The 27,357-nt window shown below is 44.5% G+C and overlaps 1 protein-coding gene across 1 annotated transcript in view; it reads left to right on the top strand.

Annotated features, from left to right (window-relative positions):
- Positions 1 to 27,357, top strand: part of mettl24 (methyltransferase like 24) — a 36,733-nt gene that overhangs the window by 6,804 nt on the left and 2,572 nt on the right. Inside the window, exons 2-4 of the mRNA XM_041959200.1 lie at positions 11,828 to 11,926; positions 16,430 to 16,563; positions 22,652 to 22,877. Coding sequence (XP_041815134.1) covers positions 11,828 to 11,926; positions 16,430 to 16,563; positions 22,652 to 22,877 — 459 coding nt within the window. The remainder of the gene's footprint in view (positions 1 to 11,827; positions 11,927 to 16,429; positions 16,564 to 22,651; positions 22,878 to 27,357) is intronic.

The raw sequence follows: 27,357 nt of genomic DNA, 5'->3' as shown, positions 1-27,357 counted from the left end.
ACATCGTGTCACCATCTCAGCTCCAAACGGGGAGGGCGCTGTGAGCGGTGCAGAGCTCCTCTACAGGAACCCTGTCCCAGCGTCACTCGCAGATTTTCTCCCAGACAGGCCGGCTGCCATGCATTGCCGTGCATCCGTCACACAGGCCTCCCAGTTTTAGAAGATTCTATAACATGAAGCACTAAGACAGAGCACTCAAATCATCATCCGCTGATGTGAAGAGCAAGGTCTGTCTTAGTGGAAAATCAGTTTTCTTTATTATCCTGTTGATGTTGGCAATCATGATAAGCTGTCAGAATTACAAACTAGATGTTGGTTCACAAACAGCCCAGACAAAGAAAAACATTAAGTAAACACTGTTCTGAGTCGATGCTAATTCACTCTGTTTAGCTAAAACAGAGTACTTTTGATTAATTGATTCCACCAATAAGCCTGAGACTCCCGCATTTTCATTCAAGTCATTTCTTTTAATTAGACGAGACTTAAGTTCATTTATCCGCAAGGCGAGTGTTAATTACTTTTGCTCAAAGAAGCGTCAGTGTGAGTCCAAATTAATACTTTCTCCTGGACGTTGGTTGGTTCGGCGTCGGTACAACGCGAGAACAGAAAAGGCCACTTTGTGCTGTCTGCGCCAGCCACTGCCAGCCACATTCGGGCCCCCGGTGGAATTTCTAATGCAGAAACCCGGTGACCTTGGTCACGTCTTGGAAAGCTGAAAGGCCTGGGCTCAACAGAGGGAGAAAGAGAGAGAGGCTGTTACAAAAGAATGAGAGAGGTTGACTTCTGTAATCCCAAAGGTGTGACTGGAGTCAGCGCTCAGGCATCTTTAACCTCCAGCTGGGGCATCTGGGGAACCAGGGAGTCACAAGAAATCAACGGCTGGGAAGCTGACACGTCGCCTGGGTCACACTCCACTCCCCGTTCCCCGTCCCTGGGCTAAAAATTCCATCCATTGTAAACACAGCAGCGCAGTTATATAAAACACACGGCTGCATCGACCGAAGCAGTCCTCAAGACCTTCACGGCCTTTTTGAAGTGACAACTCTTTAAGCGAAAAAAAAAATTAAAATTAGCCAGGAGACGGTTAGCTTAGCTTAGCACAGAGACTGGAAACAACAGGGAAATGGCTAGCTTGGCTACCTATAAGCAACTCCTTAGCCAGCACTTAAGGGTCAGAAGCACCCTGAAAGCATCTTATGTGCACATAGTGAGGAGGAAGAACTCCAGGCATTAAATCTCAGCAGAGAAATAAATATGTTTAGCTTGAGCGTTTTGATTTCCTACATTTTTGGAATCGTGTAACCGCAGTGACATCGAATCTCTCCTTACGCACACGTCAGCCACCCCCGGAGAAGTAAACAGGCACGCGGCTTTGCTCGCTCAGTGAGAGATTAACATCCGAGGCCGACCGAATGAGACAGCCCGGCCTGGACCCTTTGCCAAGTTATGGGGGGAAGATGCACAAAGAGACCTTTCAGATAATCAATCGCCCCCTCTATGCAACGTTTGCAGAAGTCGGACTATTTAATTGCCACGAGCACGAGATTACACGCGTTTTTAAACATGAGAAACATGTGAGAGTGTATCTGAAGCTGAGAAGAGATCGCTGCTTTTATTCGTCAGAGGTTTTTCAAAACTTGGCTGACTTAGACCTGAAGGCTTGCAAGCCCGACTTCTGAATATAAATCCATACAAACGCCGCCTCCAGCGAGATGATAGAAACCATATGTCGCAGATGGAAGAACAGACGACGCTCAATGCACTTCGTGTCAGTGGCCGGACAAACAGTGGGCCTGTTGTGTGCGCTGACTTGTATCGGACAAAGACTCCCACTGGAGGGGGGGAAAAGTCAGTGTCAAACCGTCAAGTCCAGAGTCTCCATCGCACAATACTCCCCTCAGACACAGACGCCTTGTTTGGAACATTCCAGAAAGCTCTCAGCCTCCCTCCCAGCTGATATGAATGAGCGCATTGACCCCTGAAACGGGACTGCCACGCACCTACACTGCCACATCCATGCACACAAACACTCGCACGGAGCATGAATTCCTGCTCCTAGCAAATGTCACCAAAAAGCCTGAGGTTTATTTGCGTGGCGGAGAGCGTATCTGGTTACAAAGACGTCGGACACTTAAGAACCCCTTAAGAGCTTGTTGTTGCTTTAAGCCTGGTTTAAAACCCGGTTTGGAAAGAATATTTCCACCTCTCTGTCTCGCACTCTCGTGCTGTATCTGCAGTATTTATTTTATATCTGATGCTGAGCAATAATGAGGGTGGAAAACATACGGAGAGGAAGGCACAGAGATGAAATGAGAAGCACAAACACAAGCTGAGTGCTTGCGGAGACACCACTGCTCAGTCATAATGTTGGCAGGACACTAATCTCACAAAACGACCATGAACATTGTCAATTACACTGTGGCGAAAATATGCATCTCGTACAGCCTATTTCCGTTTTTGATATGTATTGTAATCATTTGTGTTTTGGCAACGAACAGACAAATTGTCAAGAAAAAATAAAAGGTAATGTGATGAGCGGAGGGAGAAAATTACGTCTCGCTGTCACTCTGTTTTTCCAGCGTCATATGGAGCTCGGCGTGCTCCCTCTGCTCTTCCAAACCAGACATCAAACACAGATCTCAGATCTGGGATGTTGTCCAGGAAGACGGGCACGCACTTGCATGAACAGACTCGCGCACACACACACACGTACAGGTTTTAGCTGCAAGCCCGCTGACGATGGGGCCCCATCTGTCTCTCGAGACGGTGGCCAAGGAGGGTTCAGATTCATGCGCGCTACGATCGAATTGGGCACGAGCTCAGCGGGCGTCAGCCACCTTTTACCCAAGCTGCATCTTTCGCGCAACCTTTTCAGTCCGTGTGCAGATGAAGGGAGGCAAAGCACACACTTTAGCATGTGTGCACTTGTGTATGTATGAGGGAGTGCATGCATGGGTGTGGAAGATTTTCTGATGAGAGAAGCTGTGAGTTGTGCAGAGAGTTATGTGGAAACCACACATACGTAACTGATGCAATTCTATCAGCCCGAGCCACTCGCAGCTGCCTTCCCTTTTCAAACCTCACGTAATTTATGAGAACGTTAACAACTGTAATTTCCCTCTGTGGCTTTGGATTAGATCGTGTTTACACCAAAGATACACAGATATGTATGTTACTGTGGTTCCGCCGGCCACATGCATACTATGCGCTCGTGATAGCACGTTTCTGCTGTATGCACAGCCTTATTATTGGATGTTTTCGACACAGTTTCTCGCTGTGGAGGTCACAAATGGCTCTCTTTGTTGAACCCTTTCAATTGAACGTAAAGACATCGGTGGAAACGAGCAGCAGCCACAGCAGCGTGAGAAGCTGGAAGCTGTTTAACTTGTGCCGTTGAATGGAGCAGCACTGATATTTGCTTTGCATTTAGTCTTTTAATTTGTCGTGTTTTTTTTTAAAGGGCTTTGGCACTTTAAAAAAAGAAAACCATCAGGCGCTTTTTCTGCTGCCAGTATTTAATGGATTTGTGTTTGATTCAACTCGCTGTTCAAGTTCAACATCAAGTATTGTCATATGCACACTAATTACAATGAAGCAGTGACTGGTGTAGCATGGTTAATACTCAGGCTCCCTCCAACACTGCTTAAACTATGTGCAAAAATAAAATTAATAAAGTAAAAGACATATGGCATGAAATAGTGCAATAGTAAAACACAGGAATAGACAATAGGAGAATGCGACTTTGCACCGGAAAGACGGTTAAGCACTGCTCACAGATCAGCGATGATTAAGAACTAGATGGCCGCAAAATGAGGCCGCAGTGTAGGCGATGGCACAAAGCGCTGAGCGAGAATGAGCGCGCGCTGGTCTTCGATCGGCTTTGATTTACGGCACTTGGGCAGACAGCGCTACTGCAGAGTTGTCTGCAGACTGACGAATGAGTGGGGTGGGTGGGGGGGGCTGTAATGTAACACAGTGTGTGGAGAATGAACGCAAAGTCTCACTGTTGACTGATATTCAGAGGTTAATTCAACACAAGTGCTGCACAGTAAACACACTGACACACTCATGCAGTCTCTCTCTTGCAGTCAATGCATGCCAGATGCTGGTTTGTTAGACTTCTCCTAAGAAGGGAAAACAGTAATGAGAGGAGAACAATCTCATCATCCTTCATCCACCCTTTGTGCCTCAACCTTCGATTTCTCCTCCTCACACTCGCAAGCACTTCACTTCCACCCCCTGCTCACATATATCTCCACTCCTCCGCCTCCTTGCAGCATCCCTGCGCCTTTGAGACTGAGGCTAAACTCTTCTGAGATTACCGCCTTTATTAAAAAAGATGAGCATAATCCTCCGCTTTAATTCTGTTATACCCTCTCTGTCTCTCACTGTACTCTGGACGCGAGCTGGGATTGGCCAGTGAGAGAGGCCTGCCAGAGGAGCAGAGATGATATTGCAGGAACTGGAGACAGCTGGGTCTGGGTCTGCCATTCTCCCCATCTCCCAGATTAGTCAGAACGATAGAGCTTAGCAAGGCTGATTGTGATTATCCTGTATGAATCACACAGTCATGCTGGAAGCATCAGTTCTTCAAATATACACACTTTATCATGTTCGTCATATATTCATCCTCAACGTTTGGCAGTTTTTGGTCTATTAGCATCTGATACAATATGCTTTCAACATGACGCCCTGCATTTGTGCTGTTATAGTGTGCAGCAGGGATATGCAGAAGATTTGAGGGATCTGCTGGGTGCATATCTAAAAAGCTTGCCTGGCTACTGCCAGGCCATTCAGAAGTCCAAACACTAGTTGGAAAATCTATTCAATTCTATAACTCACTGGCAACTGACGCAGTGGCTGTAATGCAGTGCCATATGTGCTCTCTGTCTGGTCTTTCTTTCTCTCAGTGCTCGGGCTGCTGCGTTCTGAACAAGTTGCCGGCAGCCAACAGCTTTACTGGGTACACCGAGCAAGAGAGCATCACCGCAGTCAAGCATAGAGGCTATAAAAGCATGGCAATGGTCTTACTTTTGCAGTCTTTTACATTTCTAATGTGAACTGAAGAATCAAAGATAACCTCAAGGATTTTGACCTGGTTCCTCATATGAAGGGCTAATGACTGAAGGTTCACAAACCATTCCCCTCTCTGGGCTTTTGCCTCAAATATAATGATCACTGTCTAGCCTTGATTGAGCTGTAGGAAGTCTGAAATGACTACCCAGCCCGGAAGTTACTGCTCACTGCTGTAGGTGTGTGCTTTGTGATACTGTGCTAGCTGCTGATCGGTGTGTGTCAGCTCAGGGGATTTATAATGGAGCGCAGCGCGCCGATGTCATCGCTAACAGCGATCTTGACAATTTCAGTACTTTCTGATAAAAAAACCAGTGGGAATTTGGTTTGGCCTTTAAAATAATGATAGTGTTTTGACTTAAAAGCAATAAAGCGCTCGTGATGAATGTTATTTTGCGCCTGAGTTCTGAGCATCGCAAACAAAACTGCATCTTTCTGCACTTTTCCCAGAATCGCATTAGCCCAGGCCTCTGGAGCACAACTACTAGAAAGCAGAGGGGGGGGCTAATGTGAATCAGCCACCAGCTGTTTCATCAAATCACTATCTGCCCACTCGTCCATCCCATGTCTTGATTTTAATTTGGAGGTACTGTCGAGATTTCCACCCAAGCTGTCAGGAAAATACAGCCTGTCAAAGACCATTTCAGAACTTCAAGACAATCCATAGAGTTATATATATATATATATATATATATATATATATATATATATATTTCAGACGCTGTTGAACTGAAAGCATTGACCTCTTGGCTGCACAGCTTGGTGGTATTTTTCTGAAGCGCAATCACAAAAACTGAGCAGCAGGTCTGAGCCACCCTGGCACTTCACCAGCAGACGGGGCTGACTTGGCAGCGCTCCTTCTGCCACCTTATGGTTTTCAAACGGGCAGCTCACCTGTGGCCGGCTCCTCCGTGACATCCGATACACCAGTGGCAATTTGTTTACTCGAGCACTGATTATGCCGTGCCCTCTCAGATGCTCTGACCACGCCGTCATCGATCGCTGCGTATCGACTTTGTTTATTCTTGGTGTAAATCCATACGCAGGTGTCGAACTCGTCCTCCTCCTTCAGAGTGATGCACATTTCCTCCCCCGTCCATCTCCCCCTCCCTTTTTCTCACCCGCCTTCATTGTTCTGGCAGACAGTCCTCTCTTGTTTTATCCCGTCATCTCTTGTTCACCCATCCATCCTCTTCTCCCCGAGGGATTATTCATGCTCGGCCTGGCTGCTCACACCTCTCTCGCACCAAGCTGAGAGGCGCAGATCCACTAACACATCCAGCTCCACCAAGACATGCAGGCCATGCAGAAAGTTCCCATAACAGAGCGATCAAAAGAGGGCCACGGACGTTAAAAAACACATCCTTTATATATCCATAGGAAATAGAGTGAGAAGAAAAAGCAAGACCGCATCAGGATAAAAGACAGAGAATACAGTTCAATTAAAATTTTTACCCCTGAAGGAAAATTAGTTCTCCTGACTCTAAATGTCTCCAGATGAATTCAATTAATCGCTTTTTTTTCTTTAACAGAGAGCTCTTCTGCTTTCTGTGATCACACTTCTACCTGACACTTCAACTCGTGTTAAAGCTTGCACTTCAAATGACGCCTTTCAGGATTAAAAAAAAACAAAAACAAAAATGATCATGCCTCCCACTTCCAACTGTATTTCTTATTTACTGATCGCTTGCCCATTACAAGCTGGGAGGGAGGGCACAAGTTTGAATGTTTATGAGCGGTAGCCGATAATTCCTGCATAGTGTACCTTTAGTGCTCACACATCTGCCAACACTTCAACTGACATCGGCTTTTCCGCTCACCTGAATTGACACCTTTCTTTCAAGACCGCCACTTTAAAGGACCACTCCAGCTCAACTTATAACCTATACTTCAACTGAATCTTCAACTAATCTCAGCACAGTCACTTCAACTGACACTTCAACTGCAGTCAGTGCTGACACTTCAATTTTATTCAGCGCTCACATTTCATTCGGTGCTTAAATTGAAACTTAAACTTCTTTCAGCTATTTCTAGCTTCTGTTTTAACAGCCACTTCAACTCCTTTCACTCTGTCAACTGCACCTTTCAGCAGTGAGCACACATAAATTCTATTTGGAAAATTTTGCCAATTCAGTTTATACTCTTGAACTGATGCAAAGTTCTTTCAGGACGTCCACTTCAACTGATCCGTCAAGCTCAAATCAGCCCTTACTCACATTTACTCATATTACTCACATTATTTCATCTCCTTTCAGTGCTTGAGGGTAAAACTGAGTCTTCAACTCCATTCACAGTTTAAAGTGAAGCTTTCAGTGACTGCAGTGCAAACCTTCAGCAGCAAGGACACGTCCATTTTCTTCAGTAAATGTTGCCTCAGTGCTTTAAGTTGAATTGATTCTCCCACTCTCTTTAGTACCTTCACCTCAACTGCACTCAGTGCTGACACTTCAGCTTCTTTCAGCAGATTTCAGTTTTCATACTGGATTGTTGCAAACGTTTTTTAGCAGCGAGCACATGTGAATTTCCTTTTGACGATTTTGCCTTGTTCCCTGTGTTATTGGCCACCATTGTCCGTGGGTCCATCAATGTCAAGGCAACTACCTGAAATGCTTATGCTGAGGATGTAGTTGTTTCTAATGTCATGGGATTAAGGTCTAAACAGCTGAGGCTCGACAGCTGTGAGTGATGTCCTGTGTGTTTGTTATAACACTGTTTACCTCTGCTGTCCCCGAGGTGCTGATGACTTGTTGTTGCTTGACTCGGGGCTTAACATTAATCTCATCACCGCTCAGCGATGATTCAGCAGTTGGCAAGAGCTCATAGGCATATATAATACATGCATAGACACACACACACAGTCTCATTATCAGACCTTTAGTGCCGTAAAAAAAAATAAATGTGTTGTTTGATGAAGGTTGGGTTTATTTTTCACCAAATAACTTCACACGAAGAGAGAAATAATTGCAGCCGGCGAGGAAAACAGACTTGGATTGAAAACCTGAGTTGTTCGAGTCAGTCTGACAACTCTGGGGCAATGCTGCTTTCCAGCAAAGTCTTAAAACTAGAAACTCTGGATGCACTCCTCCCTTGGCAAAGCCTGCCAATATGTCCATGTCTTGTGTGTGCATTCATCCCTCCCTTTGCCCTTTCCCTCTTCCACTCTGTTCCTATTCAGCCCCACCTCATACCTGCCAGTGAGTCCATTGTCCCAGATATCTGCCCTCTGATCAGTAGTCCTGTCCCAACCTGTACCAGGCTGATGTATGAGGCCTGATAGCTGAACTTTGCAGGGAGGACTCTGTTAGGATATGAAAAGGGCAGCACGGAGACAGAGAGCTCTGGGAGCTTTCACAGTCCCCGGGATGCAGAAAGGTAGATGTTATTTGTGTAACAGACTCAGAGACTGACGTGCAGCCTTTGTCTCGGTAAAACTGCTTTCCGGAGCACTGTTGATTGGAATTGGTATTTCTGTTCTCTCTGGCCTTTGCAAGAGAGTTTCGTGCGATGAGATCTGAATCAAAATTCTATGGAGGAACTGAACGACAGAGTCTCCCTTTGGAGGCTTCGCCAGAGGTGAAAATCAGAAGAAAGACATTACACTTAGTAGTGATGCAGTAATCTCTGTTTTTGTGTGTGTGTGTGTGTAAGATGGTAGTGCCAAATCATATTTTGTATGGAAAGAGCAGTAGGTTGTAGCCTTTTGTCCAGTGTCAAATACCATTTATGAATGATCCAATGATATAATCTATAATGTATAATTCTGTGTATTTTCCAGGGGTTAAATGCCAGCATCACTGCACAATAATGACCATCTGACCATTGCTCAGCATTGCTAGTGTGACAATATTTTTGCCAGAACTTCATCTCCTGATTGACTGTGCTGCAGAAATTTCATAAAAATGGATTGGACAGTTACAATGCTGCCATATAACCTATTTTTTCATCACATAAAATGCAAACACAATCGCTAACTATGACCAGATGTTTATTTTTGGAGACTCAGCCTCTACTTACTATGTAAACTGTGTAAACTTCCCCCTTTCTTAACAATGCACTAACCAAACATGCCCGATTTTCTAACTGTATTATGTATATATAGCCATGACTAACCATGCGTGTTGTTTAATGCAGGCCGCAAGATGAAAAGGCCAGATTTTCATGCGATATGGAGATTAGCACAGTAACTGCAAATTGCTTCTCAAATTTCCCCTCATCCCGTCTTGAAATGGATCAGTTCATGTGAGACTTTGTGACAGTTACACATGTCTTGGAGCCATCTTCACTGCTGATGGAAGTGTCCTAACCGCACTTTGTCCTAGATGCAAATGAGAAGACAAAGCAGCAAATTAGTTGTCTTCTTATCCACCAGCTATGATGCCTCATTTTGTGTCGAACTACAGTTTTTTTTCCGGCTTTCTCATTAGTATGGGTGTGAGGCTTTACTAATAGTGCCCTCAAGGTCCTCTGAATCTCTACATGACTGGGGTGAAATCCCTACTTGGGGTGAGGTCTGCTACACCTAAGCTATCCTGCCTGTTGGAGGCAGGACTCCCTTCAGTGCAAGCTTTGGTGAGAGAACAGCAGCAAGATGAAGAAGCGTCTGTCAGCTGTGAGTTAACGAGAAAAGAGAACCAAGTCATGAATTGATCCATTTATCTGAGATAACGGACAAACAGGATTGAGATTGACCATAGATGTTACGATCTAAAAGGGGAACAAGCCATCAACCCAGATGTAACCATCCATCCACTTTATACCAGTACACCGTACACTGAAAACCATTTGAGAATAACTTTTACGCGCCTCTGGTTGACGTCTCACAGACTGCGAGTGGGGATGGGAAGGTGGAGCCATACACCACTTGAAAAACATGTGCCTTGCTGTAACAATTCGAAATGAATGCCGTGCACTCTCACACAGGATACCCGTGAGATGTGACTCCACTGAACTGAGCTCACTCTTTGTGGACACTGACTGATGCCTGACTGTGCGTGTGTGTGTGTGTGTGTGTGTGTGTGTGTGTGTGTGTGTGTGTCTGTCTATCTGTGGCTTATGCAACTGTCAAATTAGGAAACTCAAACTGCAGAGAACAATATCTATAGACGGAAACCCACATGTGCACGTCAATCACCCTATTTATCCTGCAGGGTAATTACGTTGATCAGGCATCAGGGGTGCAATTATTTTAAACTGAGACACTGAAGAGAGCGAGAAAGAGAGAGAGAGAGAGAGAGAGGGAGAGAGACGATGAAGAAAGAGAAATGAGACGTAGCACGTTAGGGCCAGAGGAAGAAAGAGGGGAAAGGAATTAGAGGGGAAAAAAAGCGGGACAACATGACGGAGAACGCGGAGGGGAGAGCTGAGATGCGCCACAAATCGATTAAAGGCTGAATGCCAAACACTGAACTGTGCTGCGTGGCTCCAGCTCTGCATCCATTAAAGGAACAGCTGTTTCTGTATGTACATGCGAGTGCACAAGTACAGCATAGTATAGACTAGTAGATAATCTATGTGTGTGAATGTGCGCACCAATGGTGCAGATGCATGTGTGTACATTTAAGGGCACATGAGTGTGTGTGCAAATGCATGCATTTAAAGGTTTCAAGTCATATATGCCTGCGTATATACAATGTTTTCTCACTTTTCACGCTAATAAAGTGCACTAAATGATGAATTAATAATACACTACATAAGTATGTGTTTGTGTGTGCTTAAGTGAATATATACAGTATTATCCACTGGCTTGTTACACAAATGAAAATATGAGAGAGTTGATCTCTAAATGAATAGCGCGATTGTAAATGAAAGGGTCTGAGCTATGAGGTCTGTGTGTGTGTGTGTGTGTGTGTGTGTGTGTGTGTTGAGCCTGCAATTATAAAGCTAAAAGTAAAGAGCGAAAGAAAAGGAGGCACGGAAACACAGGAGTGAATTCCACACAAGGTTATTTTTTCCTAAACAGACCTTTACAGATGTGCCTGCAGCATCGAACAAACCCAAACATGATCTTGTTAGCCAAGCCAAAAACTATCTGTGCGCATCCCTGGAAAATCTGAAAACAAACCACAGCACCCGTACGTAAAACGCCAACGAAGGCTGGAGAGTCCCGGGCAGGGAAGCGCTCTATCATGAAATCACCCTCGTTAATTTATACCAGGGCTGTTAATGAACACTTGGCCATGGTGCTTGACCCAATAAATGATTGCGCAACCAGTGAATGCATCATCGCCGCTCCGTTCCTCTTTCTCTTTTCCCTCCTGTTCACTCGCTGCCTCCCCTCTAATCATAAGCAGACACATTTCCGTAGAAATGAGGCGGGCTGTAAAACAGAGCCAGGATTCAGGAATGTGATCACACAGCACCGCTGAGCAACAGCAGTCAACTGATGGGGAGGTCTTAAGACAGATTTTTCCACTGTCAGACACAGCTGGACTTTCGACAGATTTATTATTTTTTTTTTTTTTGGTAATGCATAAGAATAAATAGAATAGGAATGGAAATGAACTTTAACAGTTTATTTGTCACCTACAGGTGGGAAAAAAATTTCTCCACTGAGCACATTGTGACCTAGTTCCATTCCCATCAGTGGCTGTACACATGTGGGTTATAACACCTGAAAGAATAAAGCCCCCTTTGTTGTTGTCCCTGCACTTGATTTCGTCTGAGTGGCCGACTTCATGTTCTTTTCATTGTTAATTATCACATACTCTGTGTGTGTGTGTGTGTGTGTGTGTGTGTGTGTGTGTGTCCACCACAGACCACTCGGTGGCATATAGACTTGGAGCCCTGGGCCAGTGACAGTCATTCTCTGGAGGATGAAGCTAAAAGATTCCTCAACTACATCACAACACCGCAAGTAAGTAATCATTGTCTGACTTCTTAATGTTATTTAAAGATAAGTTCCTAGTTCCTAGCACCTAGAAAGCTAGATTTATTTATTTTACTTCATTTGCTGGGGACCATGTACAATATTGAAAAGAACTGTTGTCATTTGCAGTAATGGAACGTAACGGCAGTAAGTGCATGTCCTCACATACTGTACTAGAGTATAAAGCTGAGGTATATTTCTGTTTCTACTCCACCATAATTCAGTGGAAAATATTGTATTTTTCACTCCTCTGTTTATTCAACAGCTATAGTTGGGCCAGCATATAAAGCATATAAATAGTTAAAAGTTCTTTTATTGTCTTGTACACAACAATTACAGTGAAACAGTTACTGGCCAGGTGCTTGTACAGATGTGTAAAAGTATGCATGAGGAAAAAAAATCACATAATCTAGTTCTGATCTAAGACATACTGGCCATTTGGTTTGTACCAGAGTTAGCCTGAAGCTAATTTTCATCTGCACTAACTCCCATTCAGACAATGATGCACAACGTTAAACAAACAGGACAGGGCTCGTATAAATGATGCACAGCAATACGTTGTATTTACCATATCAACAAGGAGTGCATTAGGGAAATTAAGAGCAAAAAGCTAAATACCGAGCATCACCTTGTGTTTTATTTGGTTGCAGATTTTGATATTAGCTATCTTTTTTTATCTCTTTCTTAAAACTGTAAAATGTTAACTAGCAAGCTTTGGAGATACTAGTAGGGCCACTTAGAGAGAGTCAGGCTAGCAGTTTCCCCCTGCTTCCATTTGTTGTGCTAAGCTAGCTAATCACCTCCTGGTTCCAGCTCCATGCAGACATGAGAGTGATATCAATCTTCTCACATAAATGTCAGCAAGAAGGCAAAGAAGCTTGCCTCCCAAAATCTTGAACTTATATGGCTTCAGAGCTTCTGACATAACTGTAACTCTCTGTCGTCTGGTGAGGGTTTAACAGAGAACGCCAAATATGGCACGACAAATGTCCCCATTCGCCCCATCAGGGATCAACTCCATGTAGCGTTAAGACCATAGTTTGAGGACAGATAATTGGAGCACTTGTTGCCACTGAAGGCCAGGAAGTGCCTTATTTTGACAGGTCTTTGTTGTGTGTATCAGAGCGAGCCTGTAACCCATGACCGAGCCACGCTGGCACCTCTTTCACATTCAGCTCAGCCGGAGAGCATTTGTCTTGCTCGGCAGCGCGCGCATAATTCATTACTCTATTGATTACCATACAGATGGAACTCACAGCCCCTCCATTCATACTTAATCAATGAGATGTTGCGGTTTGTTTATTCGTTTATGTCGGCATTACATTACTACAAAATCGATTAAGATGTTCAGCGTCATAATCTGAGGAGTATCAAGGGATTGAGAAAGCCTGAAATCGGGCGTCCTTGTCTCTGTCGTGAAGGTGATGCAAAGACACGGTTTCATTTTCACTGTCCCAGACAGGAAGGGGGGGGGGGCATTTTTTGGATTACATGTGCTGCGGTTTTTATTGTAATGAAATTGGCTTGGGGATAAGTTAGCAACTTATCTTTTTCCCTTACGCAATATAGTGAGAACACAGAGCACCCCACTCCAAATGACTAAGCACTCGTTCAATATCTTTCACAAAGCAGACATTCAGCTCAAAATGAATTAGCCCCGGGATGTGTGTGTGTGTGTGTGTATACATGTGTGTCTGTGTGTGCGTGAAAGGAAGAGACAAGGGCGAGCGCAGAGGGAGAAAGAGATTGTTCGAGCGTGCTTGTGTGTGTGCGCGCGTGTGAGTTTGTGGGAAGCTGTCCATCATACACGGTGACAGGCGAGGGTGGAGGGAGGCGGAGGGCGCGTAGCAGCATCCTCAGCGTAATGCTGACTGACACGGTGCCTGGTGGAGCTGTTACTCAGAGAGATGGCCTGTGACACAACTGTCCAATCAATAGCAGTCAGCGGGTCCTGTGTGCATGCGCGAACCAGCACACACACACACACAGATAAGAGGAAGTGTTCCTGTAAAAGTACAACAGCATGAAGCGTACTGTTTGATCATTTTTCCCCCGGTTAGCCTAACAGCAATAAGCAGTTCCTGTTTGTTTGTTGTAATGTGTGCGCCATGAAAGCGTTCTTTCAGGTCCATTTCTGCAGCTCAGTGTTCAGCAGTCAGCAATCCAACGCCACGCTCTGATTGGAGGGGGACGTTCATTCAAACGCTCCGCCAACGATCGCCACCCTATGGCGGCGGAGGGCCCGCTGCTGGGGAGCTCGCTTTTGAAATGTGATAGTTTACAGACTTCTAGCTACGCTGTTAAAAGCAGTTTCAATCACGTCATCAAAGTAACTTACCTGTAGATGTTTCCTGAGGTTTTTCGATGTTCACAGTGCTGGTAAACAAGGCCCCTCCCTCCCCCTTCTGGACACGTCCCTGTCCATTTGAGTGCATGCAGCCCGATGAATGGGGGCTGTCTAAGAGTAGGCACAGCTGCTTGTAAGCCATCCTACCGTTGATGGTGCTGCAGTCAAATTTGTTCCATGGGATTTGTTGACCTCCGCTGTCCGACATTCCTGCACGGCGAAAAAAACAAACAAGAAACACACACACAGTTACACACCTGCTATCTTTTTCCCACTTGAAGACGTACAGCACAGTCGAGCCCCAGATTTGTGTTTCATATCATGATGTCTGAACCAACATTGCTCCGGTCGCGGCAAACTGAATCTCTGCAGCAGACAGAGCTTACGGTAACCAGACAGCAAACATTTGAGCAGCCGCTCCTGCGCCAAAGCATAGCTGCCTGCAAAGGTGCAGATGTACTGCAAGAAAACCAACAGGCCGACATGTGTACACGTGTTTACTGCGTGTTTGTTCAGAGTTCATCCAGGTGCATCCTTCTTTTAAACATACAGAGATGCACGTTAAAACTAAAGAGGCTGCGGGTTGTGGCTGAGCTGAGCTGAGCCCACAGTGTCAAAGCTGAGAAGTAATGGTGATACTTTGAATATTTTACAGTATTTTAAAGGGATTTTCATTGAATATACACTAGGATTAAGGGGCATTAACACATTTTAACCACTTTTTCAATTAATTGTAGCTTTGTGAGAAAGGCATCTTCTATACCAATGGGACAAATGTCACAATAAATGCATCTGTGGACACATCACAAATAATTTGCCTGTTACATCACATTAGAACTGTTTTATGCAATGTTAGCCAGTTTTCTCTCCTTGCAAGTGGATGCATTTTAATCATGTTTCAGCATATAAAGAAGGAACTCTTCTTGACAATCTCCTCCTTGTTTTTATCACCTTCCTTTCATTCCCCTGTTCTCTCACTGCTGTGGAGAGACTTGGCAGCGCTGCTGGTGCATCAGCTCCAGCTATGCGTCACGATGAATAGTTTGCATATCGTAGCCGAACGCTGAGGCCCGGACACACACTAGCCCAGGGTAAAATTCAGTAGCAGTTCACAGTGATTAATAGCACCCCTGTTAAGATACTAGGAAACAAAATGATGTTTATCACATCGGGAGAGAGTTCGGAGAGTTTCAGCCAAGCTGCCACTCCTGACTTTCAAATGCTGGCGTGATTGTTTAAACTCCCTCAATTTATCGTCCCAAACCCAAATATTTCTTACCTGGTTAGACTAAAGCTGTTGAAGACAAATGCACTCACACACACTCAATACCCAAGTGCCCAAAGCAAAAAAAAGGATAATTTCAGTATTTTTTAACATATTTTGGACTGTAAATAGCTAATAGGTAGAAAGGTTTTGGAGTCAGTTGAATAGATCGCCTCAGCCAGTAGCTGCAAAATGGGATTAAATTGCTGCAAAGGAATCTTTCAGGGCTAATGTGCCCATTAATATATGTCCACCAAAAGTGCTTTTTTTGCCACTGACAGGCTCAGATTGTTAATGTCAGTGTCTGACAACATCATAGACCTTTTCAGAAAGCACTTTCCAACCAAGAACCAAAGCCGTCACCCCTCTCCTCCTCAAAGCTGCTAGACTCCTTTGACAAAAACGGTAATTTTACCTCGCAGAATACCAGAGTTGCTCAACCATTCGAATGAGGCTGATCTGCAGTCCTGGTTCAACTTCATACAGTTTATTCCACAATGTAAAATACATAATACTTACAAATCATCCTGTATGTTATTCATATGTGGCACCTGTGTGGCCTTGACTATTCACCACATACAGAACGTTTACATCGTTTCAGCAGATACTTGTGTTTCCTTAGTAATATTTGCTTTGCACGCGTGACTCAACTGTCTTTGTGCTTTAAGGCACGATGTCTTGTGATGTCTGTAGAAAGTCAAGTCAATAAAACTGTCTCCACCTGTGGAGATGCATTTCATTCCCCAATACAATGCTTGTTTTGTGCAGATCATATCTTACGTTATATTTGCACAGAGCTCCCAGTTTAAGCCAGGGAACAGAACATAACCTTGGCGAGAAGCCTCCTCAGTTCAATATGTGCATGTTTTTATGCGTACAGGTGTCGTGTGCATCGTTGGCGGGCGTGGAAGCTGCTCACCAGGGGGCCAAGGGTGCCTGGGCTGCGTGTCTGGACCCCGACTACAGCCTGGCCCACAGAATACAAAGCAAACACTGCAGGGTTTACTCTTTCGGGTGCGTACAGATAAACTCGAATCTCTACCCTCACCACCGCATGTCAAATCTTTGTCCTCACATAAATTTTTACTGTAATCACCTCAAAAAAAAAAAAAAAAAACTACCGTACACTCGCTTTGAGGCAAGCTGTCATCTCCAGCATGTGTAGAGCATCAGGATTGTTACAACATTCATTTTCAGTGAGTTATCTGCAGATGTGACAGTAATTCAGAGCATCTGCTTTTGAGACAGGCTGTGATATATATCTAGTCATAATTGCTGCTGTTGTCACTTCACCCATGACAATTTGGTTGTTTTTTCTACGAGGAGGAATTCAGGTTTTTCTCTCGCTATCTCATCAAAGAGTGAGGCCTATTTTCCACACAACAGAGGAGGAGTATCTCTGTCTCTGTGTCCCCTGTTAGCTTTGTCTTTTTATGTCTTCCCATTTCAATGACTAATTGGTCACGGAGCTTATATTTATTCAGGATGTGTTTTTCTCTAACAAAGTTGAAATATTCAGCCAGGTAGCAGTTATTATCCCGGTATTCTGCTCAATTCTTTTTAATTAGTTGAGTAATCCTCTCTCTGCCTCTAACGGCGCCTCCAACATCCACCTGGACCACCTCTCCACCTCTGCTTCCTCTCCTCGAGCGGCAAAGTAATCTTGAATCGAGTTGGCCAGGCCACCAAGGTATTTGACCTTCTTAAGACTGGAGAGCAAATCACTCCCAGTCGGCTTCGTGTGGCGGATCAGCTCAGCCCGGTTTCTGCCCTGCTGGGCCTCCGCTGTGCTGAGGTGCTGCAGAGGTCTGGAGGGATTTTTCTGCAGGAGAGAGTGGAGCTTATTAACTTGACTGTTGAGAGACAGCACAGGTGTGTGGGCATCAAGGCAGGCAGGGCACAGATACGAGTGCGGGAGGGAAGGGGGGGAGAGCAGGGTTACTGCTGTTTCTGGCTTCCTGCCTCTCTGTGGAGAAGGAGTCAGGGGTCAAACGGAGAGATTGGAGGAAAACATATCTGATATCCTCTGGCTGACGGATGGGAAGTCACTCATGCAGACAAGCTACATAGACATGCACCAGAAGTGAAAGGAATGTTACTGTCCGTCCTCCCTGTGATTTATGCAAACATTTTAACATTTGACCCGAATATCATCTTGGGAGAATGTGACTCCACAGCTCTGGTTTTCTCAAAAGCTGCATTACCATTTTTCCTTCTATCTAACTGATCCTTTAAGACCTCTGGAATGAATTCAATTTGCGCTAAGTCGCCCCTCAACTCTGGCTAATGCAGGAACGGCGAGTCGACCTAAAAAGTGAAATTCTGTGAAAAACAGAAACTTCGCGAGGGTCTACAGAAAAGACAGAAGAGCCCATTATAACAGTTAAACAAGGCGAACTGCTGTCTAAAGTTCAACTTTTCAGCACGCACCAAGTGATTTTCTCCTCCTTGTGTCCCCTATCTGACCCAGATTCAGAGCACACTCGAACACACGCGCAGACTTCTTGGCCATACTCTTGAATCTATGCCAGGTATGCTGGGTGTCCTATTCTCAGAAGACTTCTGCTCTGCTGTGCAGGAGACTCACAAAACCTTCAACCCACAGCTCCACGTAACACTGGCTTCAATAGAAATGTCAGACTTTATTGGGAGTGTGCACGCCTGTACACCGTTGCCTTCGGTGCATTGTGTGCTCTTTTGTGTGTACCCTTTGCATGCGTATTTGTGCGCATGTGTGTACGCTTGATGCGTCCCATTTGCATGCTGTTTAACGAGCCATGGACGGCGGTGCCCAGGCAGGATGAGCAGCTGCTCTCTGATTGGTCTCTCACATAGTGTGGGTGTGTGTGTGTGTGTGTGTGTGTGTGTGTGTGTGGGGGGGGGGGGGGGGGGGGGGGGTTGCAGGATGTTTTTCCACATGAAAGACCAATTACCCACCTTTCCCCTCTTGTACTCTAACATACCTCTCATACTGCTCACTCTTCCTCGTCTCACACTGATTTCAATCTCTGAGTCCCTCTTTTTGATCATGCCATACATTATTTTCCCCTCGTGCAGCAGCAGTGGAAACGCTTACTGTAATCAAATCTTCACAGACACCCCACTGCAATCCAAGATCGTCTGAGAGGATGAATCACGCATTATTATCATGCCAATCAAAACCAGCATTGAAACTTACACATGCACTCATGTGCACTTTAAACATGAGCACGGGTGCGTGTGATGCTGCGAGCACAGCACCAACAGGAATATTAAGAGTATAGCTATAGGCAATACTGGCTCCAGCCAGTTTTGGGCTGAATCACCCTCCTAAGTAAACGCAGGAAATGAAAATAATTACTAGTATTGTTGTTGTAGCAATTGTGGCAGCTGCTGTTCATAATTATTTTGCCAGACAGAGCTCCGAGCTTCTATTCAGTGGGGGAGGATGCTATCGTCTGAAGCGTAGGTGCAGGCTTGTACATTTGAAGCTCAGGCTATTGTCACAAATCCCTCCTGATCTCTCTCTCATGCACCCCTTCATTCCGCCTGGTTTTTGCACTGTTGCTAACTCTCCTGTCGCCGCAGACCCAGCCACAACCTCCTGCCCTCCCTGAACCCTGCTCCCGCCATCACCTGACCTGCTCCACACATTTACTCACTTTACTCCATTCCCTCTGCTTACCTCAGGAGTATTCACACCACCCGCTTCTACTTGCCCTCTGCCAGATTGTGTTTTGCTAAGTATTCCATTGTTTCCTGTTCTCCTAATCCTGCCTGGCTGAACCCTGCCTGATTCCTGGACTTTGATTCCTTGCGATACCCTTACGTGGTTAAGCTTGCCTTCCTGGTTCTGAACTGTGCTTGTTTTGGATTAGACCATTTAAGCAAATAGCATTTCCCTTTTCTTAGCAGGCCCCTCTATGTTTAAAATATGCTTTTGAGATCATCTGTTTTATCTTAAAAGCATCTAAATTGTTTGGACAGTGTCAAAATATCCTGAACAGAAGAGCATATGTGTCAACTTTTTGCTAAAATACAAACTTGATTTATGTTTTAGGATGACTGTGTGGTGACCAAATATGTATTTTCACAGGAGAAAGCAGAGGTGTAGTTAATTACATTCATAATAACTGCATTTCATTTACATGAGCCAGCTCCATGTCCTGCTACAGGCCTTTTTTACAGAGGACATTGTGATTTTGCTACAGTGAGAAAAGCACAGGTGTAGATGGGAGCATGTCAGTGTTCTCAGGGTCCTATTTTCCCCAGTATTCCCTTGACACACATGTTAAGCCTCCTACTGTGTTCAGGTCAAACCCCCAACCCTGGAAACATAGACCGCAGGAACATAGGACCCTGGGGAAATAAGAGCCTTAGTCATGTTCCCATTATGTGCCATATTAATCTGGTGAACATAGCACCCTGGGAACATGACTCTGTGTAAACAATAAAATTAATGATGGCTGAATTCCATTTAGCTGCTCCAGTTTTGGGTACCTGCTATTGTGCATGCTGGCACTCAAACAGAGCGGAGTCAAAATGTCTCAAGTGAAAAAGGCCCATTATGCATGGATTTCCTGTTCTGACAAGCAGAAACTGGGGTCTCTCTTCTGTATTTTTTCACTCTCAGATATCACTGAAGTAGCAAACTAGATTCCCTCAACTAACCACTGTCTCATTTTTCACCCAGAGGAACATGGTGGCAGATATTAGTCGAGCAAAGTCAGCACAACTTTTTAATGTACTTCATCTCTACCTTGAAGTTACTCGAGAGGTGCACAAAGACGTTCGCTCCTTGGATTGGAAAGAGGTCCACTCATGACAACTTTCCCTGCAGGATGTGGGTCATGTAGCAGTTGTTCAAATTTAGAGCGCTTATATAGGCTAAAGCACAGCAAGGGAATTAAAAAAAACCTGCACCTCATCAGTCATTGATCATGCATATGTTGCTGTGCTGCAGTGCGCGATGAAGGACGGGGAATAGGTGCAGGGGTCAAGAGAGGGAGTGAGGGTGGAGGTAGACGTGGGAGTGAACACCGTGGCATTTGAAAGACAGGGAGTAGAAGTACGAGAAGATGTGACGGGAAAGGTAAAGGGTCCTCAGACAGCAGTTTCCAGGCCAGCCAGCGTCTGTTTACCAGCCTTGCCTCTGAGATTCACAACATCCAGACAGGCTGTTGACAAAATAGTTCAGATTTACAATCCACAAGGTGTTTGTGACCCATCGTACAGCATCACATCTACACATCTGGTTGCCGTGACGTTATAGAACAGAGCGTTCCCGTTCCTGTAGTCTCATGAGAGAGGATGTTACAGCTAGCAGAGACCCTCCTTTATCAGCACGGTCATCCAGAAGACCTCCCACCCCTCCCCCAGTTCTCCATGAGTAATCCCTGTCGTCTAAAGTGCCACTGCAGTGATTCCTGACTAAAACAGCACACCGCAGACGGGGAAACCCTCCGTGAGACATTTCGAGCGTTCAGTGCGGTAAAAAAGAGACGTCTAGTTGCGTCTCAATCGCTCCCGTGCACTCATCTCTCATCTGCTTACAAGTGGGATGCATTCAGGGATGCGTGCCTCATCTGTCAAAGACGCGTGCTGTGAAATGTACTCCCTCTGCCGCAATTACAGTATACAGCCACAGCACAAACTAGACACGAGGGAATGCGGAGACAGCGGCTAAGGAAGGAAGAAAAGGAGAACATTGCAAAATTAGAGAAGGGAGGGGTGGGATAAAGACAGAATAGAAGTGAGGGGGGGAGTGGGAAAGTGAGGGAGATGCATGAAAGAGACACAAATACAGAGGAATGTGTCTGTTTAGATTTACACATCATGTATCCTAATGGAGATACAGACCAGTGGAGAAGGAAAAATAAAGGAGGAGTAGCATGAAAGAAAAGAAACAGAAAGTACCTCCTGACAACAATATTCTGTTCAGCTCTTTCTGTGTTCTGTTATTGATTTTTTTGGCTTTTAAGTGGGCCGGTCGAGTCAGGATCACAGCGACTGTGTGGTGTTTGATATGCAGCTTCTCTGCCTCTGTGAGAATTTCTATCAGAAGATTTCAGTGATCCTCCATTTTTTCACGTTCCTTAACATTAAGACCACTTGTGTCTTAAACGCTGTTGTGCCATGGCACAAAGACGATCGTTTTCTCTTTAACATACAGTGGATCGATGCACGCTGGTTTTGAAGTTTTAACTCGGTTTGCACTGGAAAAAGACGGGAAGACTTCATCCTGTTTTGTGCTCGTCAGTGTAAACGTCTGACGGGAAAGCGGATGCATGTATTCTGCGCTGACAAGCCGTTCATTAGATTTCCGATGAAATCTGACCCGCTCCCATACAGTCAAACGCAGCAAATCTCATCAGTGGCTGCAGCAGCGTCTCACACTGAATGTGTTGATGTTATAAAGCTGTATTCATGCATCCATCTATGTCTCTCTGCCTAGGTCTGAGTATTGTTTGAAAGATGTCAGTGCATGTTGTGATGCCTGATTTTCTCGACTAGTACTTGCTTTTTTTTAGCCATTTTTAGCTTTAGGTTAGGTTTTCCCTAATCCGGTGAAATATTTTTACATCTACGACATGGATTACCATATCAGTTTATACAGATATAACAATATTTGGTTTGTGACCAAGTATCTGCAAAACTAGCAACGTTCCCATCAGCCTCAGCTACACTTTGTGTTTCATGTGTTTTAGCTTAGCAAAGCTAAGCTAAAACGGTGATCATAGTAAACATTATACCTGCTAAACACCAGCATGTAGTGTTAGCATTCAGCTCTGCTGTGCCCAAGCACAGCCTCGTTTATTTAACGAGCAAAGCAAAAGTACTTAAATGTTAAACCTTATGCAAAGTCTAGCAAATGTTCAAGAGCATTTTCTCTAAATAAACTATAATTTAAACTGGAAAAATGTCGATTTGAATCAGGAATGATCAGATCAAAGAGTAAGTAAACAAGATTACATATTTGGACATTCGGTGCCAGCTTTCGGTTCAGGTTTCAACACTCTTTACGTCACATATTTTAGCATCTGCCCAGAAAGCACTGAGGTTTGATGTCCAGGCTTATCTCTGATTAACTCAACCTGTTTGTCTTACGCTGTGTGGGTTGCAGGCTGGGTGTGGATGATCGGTCCCTGGAGCATTTTCTCACAAGTGCGGGATGTGAGGTCCACTGCTTTGATCCCAGTCTGAAGCAGCCTCACCTGCAGCAGGACGAAATGTGGCTCCATCGGCTGTCTGTCGACTGGCGGGATCCCAACCCGGCCATCGTCGCCCAGCGTCAGTACGCCAACACCAAGAAGCTGGCCACCATCCTTAATGACTTTGGGCACAGACAGGTACGAGGTAGAGTGTAAGTGGGATGGTATACAACATGGTTTCTGGTCAGAATCTGAATTCATGAAGGGTTTTTCCGTTCTAAGATCATCTGGAACCGTATGAAGGTGATTTTCCTTTCTGTGTCAGCTTGAGGATTCACTTATATGCTGCATGCATGCTAACAGGCCCCTTCCTGTGCACCCCGACATAATACAGCTCATCATGATTCATCCCTCTGCTGTCTGAGTCTCCAGGTGGATAAACTCCCATATATCATTTGTTTTCCTCTTTTAAATATTATCATGCTGAATGCTACTTCTTCAAAGCCCCCCCGGGATCGTGTTCCACCTCATCAGATAGGGATCTGCATGCAAGATCAATCATATACACACACACACACACCAAGCCCACTGATAGCATGCATACTAATAAACAGTTAAAGATTCAGCGAACATGCCTGCTTTGGAGGAGGCTGAATGATAATTCAAGGTTAAAGAAGCCAAGCTTCTCTTGCATAGGTAGTGAAATCACAGCTGAATGATAGTCAGGCTCGTTTCAGATTACAGATCTACACATATAGATCACAGACACCACATTCATAGGCTGCTACAATAAAGGTTTGATTCCATTAAAGCCCCTATGTATGTTATTATAGCATCTTACAGAATATTCTGATGCATGTTGTTTGGGATGTCAGTGTGCCCTGCTGCCTGCCTTTGTTAATACTCCCACTTGGAATCACCATAGTGATATATGGGCTTTAAAATCATTGTGAATAATGGCATGACATGGCTGGAAAGCTAGCTCATCGTCTTGTTAAAAAATACTGTCAAACTAGATTTAGTGTTTGTCTACCTACGCAGTGTTATTGACCTCGAATCTTGCTAGCATGATATTAACTTTCCAGTGTGTGGACTAGAAATATCTCCCATGGCCAAGTCGTATCTACTGACTGTTATGGGGGTATATTGCAGCTACTGAGGGGCTGCTAGCTCCGCTTTTAATGTCTTGTTAGAATTTGCCCCAGGCAAATTAGCTAAACCTAATGAATTCATCTTTTTATATGAACACATATGAAGCATTAAATCAAAGCAAATTCAGCCTGCTGGAGCAGAATGTTTACATGTTGGTCAGTGGTGCGTTGCCTTGGCTAGTTTAAATCGAGTTGATCACGTCTTCTATGGAGGCAAAGGTCATACGAGGGACTTGGAAAGATATTAACGTCTTGTCAGCGCGTGACAGGTTTTGAACAAATAAATGGCGTGTGTGCGTTCGACCGGGTGGGCTTGCACACCAAACTGTTTCGTAGATGACAGTATCTGTTTTAAATGCAGAGCCATGCGCGCATTCTTGTAATGAGGTTTTAATGCGAGTACATAGTGTGCCAGCGGAGCCAGCAGCAGCAGCAGAGCAGTCTCTTCTCGAAGCCTCTTGGCCAGCTTCTGCCATAGAAAAAGCAGCGGTGAAGAAACAGAGTCACTCAGACAGGTCAGAATAGGCATCTGCGCAGCATTTCTTATCTGTGTTGGGTAAAACACAACACAGATGAAAGCAGACACTGTCACCACAGGGACAAATGTCAGTGGAACGAAATCGGAACTCATTTATTAACAGAAATTGCATATTGGCCCATTGATCATGCTGGTAATTGAACAATACAACAGTAACAGCACTGCCCAGCAGTATTAACATATTGCAAAGGGTAGAAAACAAACGCAGCATACAGAACTTCCATCTAACAACCTTTTCATGTCCTGGGTGAAGGGCCCACTGCACTCATCTGCACATACGTTTCTGTGGTTACCCAACATAAGTCTCTGGATCTCGGCATAGGAAAGCCCTTTGTCTGCTTCTTCGATGCAGCCAATTAGACACTAATGGATGAGGGTGTGTTACTGAAATCCAGCTAACAAGACGTACAATCCACAGCCACACGAGCACCTTTGTGCAGCTGCACTTAGACACATCAGTGCTATGAGCTGAAGGCTAACCTCAGCGTACGTGCTAACACTCATTTTCACCATGTTCACCGACTTAGTTTACTAGTAAATCAAATTATTGGGCAAATTCTGACCTAATGATGCCAGTAGCTGAAAAGTTACAATTCATCCTCAGGGAATTATGAGTGTCTGTACCAAATTTCATGGCAACCTATCTGAATAGCTGTTGAGACATTTCGCTCAAAACCACAAATGTCAACCTGCTGATGGCACTAAAGAAAATGTAAGCAGGTCAGTAAAATACAACCTACGGGAACAATGAATTCCTGCACAAAAATAGTGTCAATCCATCTTGTGGGCGCAGAGATACACCCACGCATTGGTAAAGTGCTGACATGCTAGTACCGCTAGATAAGGGGGGGTGACTGAAGTTGGTAAGCCTCATCTTCTGGGGACCATGAATATATGTAGAAACTGTCATGGCAATCCATGCAAAGGTGGAATGAGATATACCAAAGAGGTGGAGCGACCATCTGCCCTACAGACCATTTCCACCCCTAGGACCACATTGCTATCCTGGCTAATAAACTGTGACACTTAGCAGTGTCACAAAAACAAGCCAACTCTGTTATAAGATACAGAGTTTTTTGATCTTTTTGGTTGTTTTTCTGTTTTGTTTGCTTCTTGAAGGAAATGTTAGGGCTTTTATTGGTGCAGTTGGTGAGAGGCAGGGGTAGATGATGGTAGTGTGGCAATCGGCAGTTACATGTGGCATCTAGGCCTGTGGTAGCATTGTAGCAGCTAACAATAGCTAAAGCGGTGGTAGTATGATAGTATCTTAGCAGTTAGTATTGGCAGCTAGTAGTTAACATTAACAGTATAGGTGAATCTAGCTTTATTGTCTTCTTCTGTTTCTCTTAGCAGGTAGCGGTTAGCACTTAACATTAGCTAACTGGTAGCATCGGATTAGCGGTTAGCACTAGCATTAGCAATAGTTAAATGGTAGCATTGGTACTGGCCACTACCTGGAGCATCTCTGGGTCAGTTGAACGTGGCAGTGCTGTTTGGATTGTGTAGGAGCAGTGTGAACTGGCACTAGGGGGGGTGACTCTGGGACGCCGGAGCTCACCGCCTAGCCTCCTGGAGGTGTAGTGGGACTAAGTAGGCGAAACACTGTTGAAGGGAGGTTTCCACCTGATGACCCCCAGAGACGTGTTAGGAATCACTGCTCTTTGGCAGGTATAGAGGCAGATTAGGGGTCCAAGGTTCTTCACTGAGAATGAATCCTCTTTTTGAGCACAAGTATCTTGTGTTTAAATTAACTTTTTGGTTTTGTCTAGCCTTTAAGCGCTATTTTAGGGTGAGCTGCACTGGAAGAAAAAAAGAATTATCTCACAAACTGTATGGAAAAATAGGACTGAATGCACAGGTGAATATCAAGACAGCTCTTATTGCGAGTCTCTGCCAAGGGAGGCTTTGCCCTGATGTCACTGTTGAAGTGCTTCCAAAAGCACAGAAACAGCAAAACCTCTCAGATGTGTAATTAAATATCTTTAATTGTGATCTGCTCTCTAGCAGCAGGCTCACTAATTAAAGCACATGAAACACATATTGATAAAGGTCAGTTACGCTTTCATGTTTGGCTCTCTGGTACAAAGCGTGGAATAAAAGGAGTAAATAAAAGTCTTGTTAATCTCTAGGATTTGCCCACCATGAAATAAACACATTTCACGCCTATTAACAAGCCAAAGTGCAAACTTCCACTCATAGTTATTCTCCCAAATCAGCAAACTTGTTTACAAAGACTCAACTTTTCATCAAAAGCGTCTCTGAATTAAAGTGTGTTTCAATGCGCTGCCTAATCCTGGGGATGCTTCACAGAAATAATTACCATGTGTATTTTGATCACATACTGTATGAGTCATTTGGAGGAGAGGAAATATTTGCCCATTGGGTCTAAAGACTGTTTGCACCAGTCTGACATTAATTCCTCAGCAGCGGAGGGCAGGAATTTGTGCAAAGACATTTTACATAAAATATTCAAGCGAGGCTATACAGGTGGGCTGATGAGCTGTATTACTGCAGAGTGTGCAGTTCGGTTTGTGGTTGTTTTTTAAATTCACCTTCCAGCACCTCCGATGTTGACTATTTCTTGGCTCAGAGCAGTAAGGAATAGAAATAGATACATAACCCTCATAAAACAACCAATTGTAACAATTATATTCTGTACAGATGAAAGAAAGGAATGGTGGCGTGTTCATTTTTGAGTGTTAGAGGTTCTAGCAGGCAGCTTTTGTTGGCTTTAGTGAGCACCAGGCAAGCAGTTTCCCTTTTCCAGTCTCTATGCTAAGCTAAAATAACTGCTGACTCAAACTGTTGAACTATTCCATTACGATGATATTTAAGCCAAATGTCTTTAGCTTTTAACACAAAATATCTTACTCTGCTCTCCATCAGGAAACTGCCATCGAATCTCTTTTCCTTCCAGCACAGTTAACGACCATTCAACATGGCTGACGCTGTGCAGCACGAGTCATCTCTCCAAAGCTCCGACACCATA

Source organism: Chelmon rostratus, chromosome 18 (genome assembly GCF_017976325.1).
Source record: "Chelmon rostratus isolate fCheRos1 chromosome 18, fCheRos1.pri, whole genome shotgun sequence".
NCBI lineage: Eukaryota > Metazoa > Chordata > Actinopteri > Chaetodontiformes > Chaetodontidae > Chelmon > Chelmon rostratus.
The sequence above is the reverse complement of the archived record's forward strand: the minus strand, read 5'-3'. Positions and strand labels throughout refer to the sequence as shown.